Source organism: Oncorhynchus mykiss, chromosome 13 (assembly GCF_057628025.1).
Source record: "Oncorhynchus mykiss isolate SJ-2025 chromosome 13, ASM5762802v1, whole genome shotgun sequence".
NCBI classification, from domain to species: Eukaryota; Metazoa; Chordata; class Actinopteri; order Salmoniformes; family Salmonidae; genus Oncorhynchus; species Oncorhynchus mykiss.
In genome coordinates this window covers 5,028,161-5,040,024 of record NC_143034.1, presented here as the reverse complement: position 1 = coordinate 5,040,024, position 11,864 = coordinate 5,028,161, and the positions used below count along the sequence as shown (strand labels likewise).

General features: G+C 39.7%; 1 protein-coding gene across 1 annotated transcript; it reads right to left on the bottom strand.

The window, feature by feature from the left end:
- Window positions 1-828: 828 nt before the first annotated feature.
- LOC149978660 (uncharacterized) lies at window positions 829-10,653 on the bottom strand. The gene is made up of 4 exons (XM_090194904.1): window positions 10,037-10,653; window positions 9,516-9,613; window positions 9,230-9,407; window positions 829-2,809 (listed from the first exon to the last, which is right to left on the bottom strand). Exons 1-4 carry the CDS (start codon window positions 10,377-10,379, stop codon window positions 1,875-1,877), a joined length of 1,554 nt encoding a protein of 517 aa, XP_090051030.1. The 5' UTR covers window positions 10,380-10,653; the 3' UTR covers window positions 829-1,874.
- Between the last annotated feature and the right edge of the window lie 1,211 nt (window positions 10,654-11,864).

Sequence of the window (11,864 nt, the reverse complement as noted above, 5' to 3'; positions counted from 1 at the left end):
GAAAGTGCACGTGATGAGCTTGATGCTCCTTTCCAATACATTTTGATGGTCTTATTCTGGTGACAGGTGACATGATGATCGATGCTTGGCTGCCATTTGACAAATAAAATAATATCGCTCTCATCCATAATAATCTCATCATGTAGGTAGCCTACCAACACTGTATCTATGAGCTGCTGGCTACAGTGCATGGGGGGGACAAGATCATTTTTGCTATATAATGCAACAGTTTTGTTAAACCATCAGTAGAGTTGAAAATGCGATGGAAACCATTGGGAATTTAACAGCATAAGTTATTTATTTGTCACGCAAAGCCTTTAATCTGCAATAAATCTGTTTGATAGAAACATTTCTGGTGGGAAAATGTATATATTGTTTTATGCAGATTTGAGAATATTCACATGAAAATCTGTCTCAAATGACATGGAAACTTAGCTACTAAGGTGGATATCGATCCAACACCTGCTGCTTATTCAAACCAGCCCACTGGGCACAGACGTCAGTTCAACATCTAGTTTCTATTTACATTTCTTTGATTCGTCAACTAAAGTGAATTTAACATGAAATCTACACAAAATGTCACCTGTCATTGGATTTCGGTTGCAAGTTGGGTGAAACACTAAATGTTACCTGTCATTGGATATCGGTTGCTGGTTGGGTGAAATACAAAATGTTACCTGTGGAAACAATGTTTATTCAATCAGTGGGAGGCTTGTAAATTCCCCCAGGAAAGTGGAACGAGGAACTCTTCTTTGAGACAATGATAAACAGCAATCCTTGGGAGAGTTGTGGTGGATATTATAAAATAAGGATCTGCTGGAGTCCAAGTCAAACCAAGATTCTTTATTTCTGAGCTCAGAGAGAATAACAGAGTCACAGCGCAGTGTAGACAGTCTGAATTCCTGAAGCATTGAGTGATTAGCAAATATCTTTATAGTTTCCTGTTCCTGGGCGGGACTTTATTCATACAAGGACACAGGTGCAAATTGGTTTGCAACACAGGATGATAGTCCCAAAAACAGGAGCTTATAATAGGACAGTTTCACAAGGTTAGTCACATACTCAGTTATGTGGACACACAAACATTTTCCATTACAGAGTCTGAACATTTTCATTTCATTAAATCATCAGTGGGCTACAATGCAAATGTCAACAATGGAACTAATGCATCACATCCAAATATCACTTGATTATCTGTAGTGCTGGAGGAATGACACACCCAGATAAACACAAAGAGTTTAAAAAAGGACCGTTTAAACACATGGAATCTGATCTACTCTGTATTCAAACTGACATACTCCATATTCACTTCATGTTTTCTAATAGAAACAAACAAATATATGTTTGAGTATACCCTGTACCATTTAATTTCATCTGGTAAAGACAGGTAAACACATTGTCAGTCAACAATATAAGACAACGGGAGCACTGTGTATGTTCTCTGATGAATTTTAAGTCAATGTGATGTGAAATATCAATATACACGCTAAGAGAAGTAATTTCTCTCTCCTGTGTGGATTCTCTAATGACGTTTAAGTGACTTATGAGTAATATGTTTTCCCACAGTCTGAGCTTTTCTAAGCCTTCTCCTCTGTGTGCAGTCTAATGTGTTCTTTCAGGCTTCCTAAATGGGCAAAAGCTTTGCAACCTGGGCGGAGTGGTAAGGCTTCTGCCCTGTGTGTATTCTCATGCTTTTTCAGGTTTCCTCTCTGGTTGAAACACTTTCCACATTGGGAGCAGTGGTAAGGCTTCTCTCCTGTGTGTATTCTCTCATGTTGTTTCAGCTCCCCCGACCGGTTGAAACACTTTCCACATTGGGAGCAGTGGTAAGGCTTCTCTCCTGTGTGTATTCTCTCATGTTGTTTCAGCTCCTCCTACCGGTTGAAACACTTTCCACATTGGGAGGAGTGGTAAGGCTTCTCTCCTGTGTGTATTCTCTCATGTTCTTTCAGCGTCCCCGACCGGGAGAAACACTTTCCACATTGGGAGCAGTGGTAAGGCTTCTCTCCTGTGTGTATTCTCTCATGCCGTTTCAGGTGTCCTCTCTGGTTAAAACACTTTCCACACTGGGAGCAGTGGTAAGGCTTCTCTCCTGTGTGTATTCTCTCATGTTGTTTCAGATCCCCTGAATGGATGAAACATTTTCCACATTGGGAGCAGTGGTAAGGCTTCTCTCCTCTGTGTATTCTCTCATGTTGTTTCAGCACCCTCAACCGGTTGAAACACTTTCCACATTGGGAGCAGTGGTAAGGCTTCTCTCCTGTGTGTATTCTCTCATGTTGTTTCAGGTGTCCACTCTGGTTGAAAAACTTTCCACATTGGGAGCAGTGGTACGGCTTCTCTCCTGTGTGTATTCTCTCGTGTTGTTTCAGCATCCCCGACCGGGTGAAACACTTTCCACACTGGGAGCAGTGGTACAGCTTCTCTCCTGTGTGTATTCTCTCATGAGCTTTCAGGTTTGCTTTCTGGTTGAAACTCTTTCCACATTGGGAGCAGTGGTAAGGCTTCTCTCCTGTGTGTATTCTCTCATGAACTTTCAGGTTTGCTTTCTGGTTGAAACTCTTTCCACATTGGGAGCAGTGGTAAGGCTTCTCTCCTGTGTGTATTCTCTCATGTTGTTTCAGCTCCCCCGAACAGACGAAACACTTTCCACATTGGGAACAGTGGTAAGGCTTCTCCCCTGTGTGCATTTTCTCATGTTGTTTCAGGTCCCATAACCGGTTACAATTTTTTCCACAGTGGGAGCAGTGGTGTCGTCTTGCTAGTTTGGACGTCCCTGGCTCTGGCTCCTCTGAGTCTGGTCTTTCTCCTGCCAAAGACAGTGTTATTTTTAAATAGAGACCCGAATGAAACCACATGATAAAACAACCTTGCTACGAGGGTAAATCCTAAATCAGATCTCTCAATAACCCGAGGCCAGTTTTAACAATCTTAGTGTGATTTTAAAACAAATGTAGAGCTCCCTGGTAATTACTGCTATGTTTACATTACTTATTTTATTCATCCTGTTTTACAAGTCAGAACACAAAAACCTGGACACTTCTAGGACACTGAAGACACAGACGTCGCTGGATTCCAATTGAACAGGTGGTTCTAAATATATAACTTTCATAGCTATATGATACAGAATGTGACCTACACACTTCCTTAATCATAAAATAACTAAAGAAGTCATTTTGTGTGGAAGTCCAAAACTTGTTTTTACGTCGCAGATACAAAGCACATCAGTAACATCTCCCCGTTGTTGAAAGGGTTCGACACATTGCTGTTTAAATGGACCAATTTCTTATTTAGACATTCACAGATTTTCAACATTTTGATTATCGCTGATGTCATATTTTGGGTAAATGTTCCTAAAACTGATATTAACAACAAAAAACAAAAATATAAACGCAACATGTAAAGTGTTGGATGTTTCATGAGCATCACTGTTAGTCAACATTTATTCTTTGCCAAGATAATCCATCCACCTGACAGGTGTGGCATATCAAGAAGCTGATTGAACAACTTGGTTATTACACAGGTGCACCTTGTGGTGGGGATAATTAAAGAGAACCCGAAAATTTGCAGTTTGTTCACACAACAATGCCACAGGTCTCTGAGGGAGAGGGCAATTGGCATGCTGATTGCAGGAATGTCCACTGGAGCTGTTAGGAAATTTTATGTACAGTACCAGTCAAAAGGTTGGACTCACCTACTCATTCAAGGGTTTTTCTTTATTTTGACTATTTTCTACATTGTAGAATAATAAAGACATCAAAATTATTAAAAAACACATGGAATCATGTAGTAACCACAAGTGTTAAAATAAAATATATATTTTATTCTTCAAAAGTTGCCACCCTTGCTTTCTCTCAACCAGCTTCACATGGAATCCTTTTCCAACAGTCTTGTAGGCGTTCCCACATATGCTGAGAACTTGTAGGCCGCTTTCCCTTCACCTCTGCGATCCAACTCATCCCAAACCATCTTGATACAATACATTAGATTCAAAGGTACCGAAAAGTACAGTAAAAATTACTTCCATCTCTGGAAATGTGGGGGATTGTGTCGGGGGATTGTGTAGGCCAGGTCATCTGATACAGCACTCCATCACTCTCCTACTTGGTCAAATAGCTCTTACACAGCCAGGAGGTGTGTTGGGTCATTGTCCTGTTGAAAAACAAATGACAGTGGGACTAAGCCCAAACCAGATGGGATGGCATATAGCTGTAGAATGCTGTGGAAGCCATGCTGGTTAAGAGTGACTTCTGTTAATCTACTCCTCGTCTCACAAAGACATGACGCTCGGATCCAAAAATCTCACATTTGGACTCATCAGACCCAAGGACAGATATCCACCGGTCTAATGTCCATTGTTCGTGTTTCTTGGCCCAAGCAAGTCTCTTCTTCTTATTGGTGTCCTTTAGTAGTGGTTTCCTTGCAGCAATTCGAACATGAAGGCCTGATTCACGCAGTCTCCTCTGAACCGATGATGTTGAGATGTGTCTGTTACTTGAACTTTGTGAAGCATTTATTTGGGCTGCAATTTCTAAGGCTGGTAAACTCTAATGAACTTATGCATCAGAAGTAACTCTGGATCTTCCATTATTGTGGTGGTCCTTAAAGTAATGATGGACTGTTGCTTCTCTTTGCTTATTTGAGCTGTTCTTGACATAATATGGACTTCGTCTTTTACCCAATAGGGCTATCTTCTGTATACCCCCCTACCTTGTCACAACACAACTGATTGGCTCAAATACATTCAAACCTGCTATAGCACATTAACTCTTGAAACTAGGGGGCACTATTTTAATTTTTGGAAAAATAACGTTCAAACGGGCTATTTCTCAGGACCAGGTGCTAGAATATGCATATAATTGACAGCTTAGGATAGAAAACACAAACGTTTCCAACACTGTAAAAATATTGTCTGTGAATATAACATAACTGATATTGGAGGCGAAAGCCTGAAAAATATCCAATCAGGAAGTGACTCTCATTTTGAAACCTCTGCGTTCCTATGCATCCCTATTGACCATTGAAAGGGATATCAACCAGATTCCTTTTTCTATAGCTTCCCTAATGTGTCTACAGTCACTAGACATGGTTTTTATTTTGAAAAATGAGCGTGAACGACAACATTGTGTCAGTGGTCAGGTGGTGGCTCTCAGATTGATTTGTGCGTAATAGACAAAGGCGGCCATTGTGCCTCTCGCTCCTCGTGAAAAGCCAATTGTCCTGGTTGATATATTATCAAATAGATATTTGAAAAACACCTTGAGGATTGATTATAAAAAAGGTTTGCCATGTTTCTGTCGGTATTATGGATCTAATTTTGAGTTTTTTTGTCAACAAAACGTGAAGAATAAACGGAGGTATTTTGGCTATAAAAAATAATCTTTATGGAACAAAATGAACATTTGCTGTCTAACTGGGAGTCTCGCGAGTGAAAACATCCGAAGCTCAAAGGTAAACGATTTAATTGGATTGCTTTTCTGATTTTCGTGACCAAGCTCCCTGCTGCTAGCTGGACATAATGCTATGCTAGGCTATCGATAAACTTACACAAATGCTTGTCTTGCTTTGGCTGTAAAGCATAATTTCAAAATCTGAGATGACAGGGTGATTAACAAAAGGCTAAGCTGTGTTTCACTACATTTCACTTGTGATTTCATGAATATGAATATTTTCTAGTAAGAATTTTTGTCTGTTGCGTTATGCTAATTAGTGTAGTTGATGACAATTCTCCCGGAAACGGGAGGAGTAGTTCCAAAAGGTTAAAACACATTAAAACCTGCTAGCGGAACGTTGACAACATCCGGTGAAATTGCAGAGTGCAAAATATTTATTTATTTGAACTTTAACTTTCATACATTCACAAGTGCAAAGCTTAACTTCTTGTTAATCTAGCCACCGTGTCAGATTTCAGAAAGGCTTTGCGGCAAAAGCGAACCATGCGATTATCTGAGGACAGCACCCCATCAAACAAACACACGACAATCATATTTCAACCCGCCAGGCGCGACACAAACCTCAGAAATAATGATATAATTTGTGCCTTACCTTTGAAGAGCTTCTTCTTTTGGCACTCCAATATGTCCCATAAACATCACAAATGGTCCTTTTGTTCGATTAATTCCGTCGTTATATCTCCAAAATTTCCTTTTATTTGGTGCATTTGATTAAAAAAAACACTGGTTCCAACTCACCCAGCATGACTACAAAATATCTAATAAGTTACCTGTAAACGCTGTCCAAACATTTCAAACAACTTTCCTAATCTAACTTTAGGTATTTTAAAACATAAATAATCGAGAAAATTTAAGACGGGATAAACTGTGTTCAATACCGGATAAAAACAACGTGAAGCGCGTGACCTGGAGCGCGCATCAAAACATTAGAGAGCACTAGGCTGGACCCTCGTTCTGAATAACCGTACTTCTTAATTTCTCTAAAGAAAAACATCAACCAATTTCTAAAGACTGTTGACATCTAGTGGAAGCAATAGGAACTGCAACCAAGTGCCACACAAAACCATTTGAAAACAGAGTCACCTCAACAACAAAAAATTCCTCCTGGATGGTTTGTCCACGGGGTTTCACCTGCCAAATAAGTTATGTTAAACTCACAGACATTATTTTTACAGTTTTAGAAACCTTAGAGTGTTCTCTATTCGACTCTACCAATTATATAAATATCCTAGCTTCTGGGCCTGAGTAGCAGGTAGTTTACTTTGGGAACGCTTTTCATCCGGACGTGAAAATACTGCCCCCTATCCCAAACAGGTTATAGGGAAAGAAATTCCACAACTTAACTTCTAAAAAGGCAATTAATTGAAATGAATTCCCAGTGACCACCTCATGATGCTACAGTCCTCCTTTAAGACTCCATAATGTTTCATCATTAGATGCTACAGTCCTCCTTTAAGACTCCATAATGTTTCATCATTAGATGCTACAGTCCTCCTTTAAGACTGCATAATGTTTCATCATTAGATGCTACAGTCCTCCTTTAAGACTGCATAATGTTTCATCATTAGATGCTACAGTCCTCCTTTAAGACTGCATAATGTTTCATCATTAGATGCTACAGTCCTCCTTTAAGTCTCCATCATGTTTAGAATGTGTCTGGAAGCGCTACTCTATCTATTCTACTCTCATCCTTTCAGTTTTAATAATATTTAATAATAATGTTATAATAGGTAATAACTAACTTTAATAACTAGGGTTAATACCTGCCTGGCGCCCCAACAAAATCTTCATATTTACCCCCCTCTAACAATACCGCTACAGAATTAGCGTAGTAGGCCATGTAACTTAAGGTAATCAGAAATATGTATTCCTTGCCACCCATTCTGAAACTAACTGCAGCTCTATGTTAAGTGTTGCAGTCATTTCAGTCGCTGTAGTAGCTGACGTGTACAGTGTTGAGTCATCCGCATACATAGACTCACTGGCTTTACTCAAATGTCATTGGCATGTTGTTGGTAAAGATTGAAAAAAGTAGGTGCCAAACAGCTGCCCTGGGGAATTCCTGATTCTACCTTGATTTTGTTGTACAGGCTTCCATTAAAGAACACTCTTTGTGTTCCGTTAGACAGGTAGCTCTGGGGCGGCAGGTAGCCTAGTGGTTAGAGCGGTAGGCCATTAACCGAAAGATTGCTGGATCGAATCCCCGAGTTGACAAGGTAAAACTCTGTCGTTCTGCCCCTGAACAAGGCAGTCCTAGGCCATCATTGAAAAAATAATTTGTTTATAACTGACTTGCCTAGTTAAATAAAGGTTACATTTTCAAAGAAAAACTCTTTATCCACAATATAGCAGGGGGTGTAAAGCCATTTTTATCATCAATTTCTCTCAGCCAAACAGTCATTTGCAAGTGCTGTGCTTGTTGAATGAACTTCCCTATAAGCTAAAAGTCTATATTTGTTTAATGTAAAACAGCATTGTATCTGGTCAAATATTTTTTTCCCAAAATTGTAAGGGTTGGTAACAGGCTGATTGGTCAGCTATTTAAGCCAGTAAAGGGAGCTTTACTATTCTTGGGTAGTGGAATGACTTTAGCTTCCCTCCAGGCCTGAGGGTACACACTTTCTAGTAGGCTTAAAATAAAGACAAGGCAAATAGGAATGGCAATATCGGCCGCTATTATCTTCAATTTTCCATCCACGTTGTCAGACACCAGTGACTTGTCATTGTAGATTTTATTTGCCCAAAATTTCATTGAAGATGCTCCAAAGATTTTTACTATCATTCTTCATGTAATTTATCTTTGTTTCATTGTGTACTTTCTTATTTTTATTCAGTTTAGTCAAATGATGTCTCAATTTGCAATAGGTTTGCCAATCAGTTATTCAGCCAGACCTATATGCCATCTCTTTTGCCTCCCTCTTCATCATATCATTTTTAAAATTCCTCATCAATCCACGTGGATTTAACAGTTTTTACAGTCATTTTCTTAATGGGTGCATGCTTATTAGTAACTGGTATAAGCAGTTTCAAACGTGTCAAGGGCAGTGTCTGGTTGCTCCTCATTACACACCACGGACCAACAAATATTATTTACATCAACAACATAGCAAAAATGTATGACCTCTTAAACACAATATTAGTCCCAGCCTTTGGAACTGTGGTTTTCCTAGACATGGCTCCTATATTGTTATCACTACATCTGGTGGATCTGGATACTGCTTTAAAACCCATTTCTGCAGCATTAGTAAAGATATGATCAAACCATGTTGATGATTTCATTCCTCTACTGTTTGTAACTACCCTGGTAGGTTGATTGATAACCTGAACAACCTGAAGGTTGCCGGCACTGGTTACAGTTTGAAGCTTTCTCTTGAGTGGGCAGCCTGATCACAGCTTTCCTCCAGTATTAGTTAATTAATTAACAGTGTCTTGAGTTTAGTTTGCCTGTTCTACAGTCTAGTAAAGATAGGGGGTTTGACTGCGACAGGCAATGTAACATCCATAATGTTTTAAGGAAAAGTTTTTGTAAAACAAGCACCTTACATTGGATCATCTTGAAACTTTCTCTCCAAAGCTACCTTTCATCAAGGTTTTATATGGTCTATTGGTTTCTCTCTTTTCATTGGCAGAATCCTTTTTCAGTGTTATGATATTCATTACATCCATATACACCAGTCTATCTTCCTGTCAACTAACAGAACTCTGCTGGTTATCCTGGTAACAGATACCGGTGGGCAGATCTATTGTATTTGTTCAAACTAAACTACAGCACTTACTTTGATGAGTCAAATCTGATCCTTTCTTCTCTTCTCCTCCTCTCACAGTTCCACTCAGCCCCATTGTTTTCCTGCAGTCCACCAGCAGCACAGACAAACTCTTCATACCCAGCAGTAAGGTGCTACCGGGAGAGGCACGACGCGGGGACTCCGGGAGGGAGGAAGGGCTAGCATTGTCCTAGTAACCATAAAGAGGGGACACAGACACATGTCATTATGTGCTTTACAGAAACCCAGCCCAGACCCAGATAGACCAAGCTGTATGCTAGACCAGACCAAGCTGTACCATCTGGTGTTCTGATCTGGAGAGACTCTTCTCTGCCTCGTCAGCATCAGGATGTTGTTGAGGCTTCCTAGAGGATCCAGGATCGTCATGTCTCTCACCTGTGTGAATGACAACATCAAACAGACAGTCAACCTATGATCTTCTATTGCGATCACAGGGTCTTACCAGAGCCATTAATATGTCTAAAAAGGGCCTAAATTTATGCCTTTAAAAAAAATACTGTTTGTGATGCAAGTGTGAAAGGGTCGTTCCATGAAATGGGTGGCTTTTACATCCCTTTGATATTTTATGTAGAAATGATGCACCAGAATTGGATTGTAGAATCCTGTTATACAAGATGAAGTGAGCTTTAATATAGACCACATGGAGAATAAAATACATCTAATTTAAAAAAATATATGTACCAATGGCAGTACTGAACAACATATTCAAGTGTAGAACTTCAGTAGAATCCCCCATTTAAAACCACATTAGTTCAACAATTGCATCGTTTGTGCCCCTGTTTTTAAGACAGTACTCACGGATGGAAATCGGATATTCTGACTCCTCCCTTTTCACTCCTAAAACGTCGTCCTCCTCTTTTATTGAGATATCCTCCTCTTCCTCTTTTACTCCAAAAGGTTCTTCCTCTTCTTTCGCTACATTCTCCTCCTTCAATGTTACGGCATCTTCCTCATTTTTGATTCTGAAAGGTTCTTCCTCTTCTTTCACTATATTCTCCTTCTTCAATGTTACGGGATCTTCATCCTTTTTGATTCTGAAAGATTCTACCTTCTCATTTTCCACTCTGACAACCTCTTTCCCATCTTCCTCTTTCCCTGTAATATCATCCTCTTGTTTCAATGTGATAGCCTCCTCTTCCATTCTGAAAGCTTCTTCCTCTCCTTTCACCAGATCTTTCTCCGTCTAGTTTAGTGACCTCATGCTCCGGGCGATTAGCCTTGTGCAGTATCAAGTTAACACATTCGCTAATTTAAGAAGCAAACTACGTTTAAATTAACAAGTAGATGCGTAAACAGAATTGTGTTCTAAACACTAAGAATAATATACACAAGATTAGACTAAAGAGCTTAAATGCTCCGGATCTATGTTCGCTAGCAAACCACCGCATTGGTTGAAACGGAAGCCTTTTGTCTCTGTTGAAGAAGCCTCCTGTTCCGTCCACTAGATTATACGTCACGCAAGAAGCATCACCTGAAAAACTCACATCGCCATCTGCTGACTGGAGTGAGCAACACAGATCGGAACAAAAATAAAGCAACGTCAAAAGAAGTCATTTAAAAACAACCAGATGTTATGTTCTCTTACTTCTTACAGCCAATACTTTCCTCCAGGGCTGACCTGCCCATTAGGCAGGATTAGGTGACAGATTGACGAGGGTGGCATATTCCGAGCTAAATGGACCGAGGCTCATCACTAACAACACCTCACATAATTCTGCCCAAAAACAATAAAAAAAACTTCTCACTCAGCGGCATGTGGGCTATTTAGGTGAGTGGTGGTGTTGCCACATGAAGCAGTGCCCACTTTGCAAAAGGCAACATGGACAGGTATGTCTCTCTACCTGTGTAGAGCACATGCCCCTTTACCCTTCCAGTCTCTAAAGTGCCCTGGTATAATTTGTATTCATTTTTTAATATAGTTATTCTGAACTCTCTGCCTCAAAATTGTCATTAAATGTGCCTATGTGATTTGTATTTCCCTTCAACTTTTTGAAGATTAATCAGCCAGGAAATGCCCCTGTCTGAGTGCAGTCTACCACTATGTGTAGCTGTTAGCGATGATGCTAATGATCCACTATGTGTAGCTGTTAGCGATGATGCTAATGATCCACTATGTGTAGCTGTTAGCGATGATGCTAATGATCCACTATGTGTAGCTGTTAGCGATGATGCTAATGACAACCATCTTCTGGTTGATGAAAAAGCTTTCCCACAAACCTTGTCAATTAAATGTTAACAACAAAGCAGTCTGTTCCTACCTGGCAGAATATATAATGAATATTAGCATCAATCCAGTTGTGATTTGTTCAGCAAACTCTGCAATCACATGTGTGCTACAGCCACCACTTACCAAGCAAGGCTCTTGCTGGTGTCACTTCAATTAAAGGGTATCTACACATAAAAATGAACATGTCTTAGATTTTTCTCAGACTTCAAAAGTGGTCTCCTGATGTGGTTTAAGTATTGTTGTGAACTTAGAACATCCAATGTTGTTGTTAACCAGAAAATCAGGGACATGTCAGAAACCTGGAAAAACAAAAAGGAGAAAATGGAATTTAGGTTAAAAAAAATTGTGGTTAACCTCAAATATACTAATTGATTAAAAAAATCAAAGTAAAATGTAATA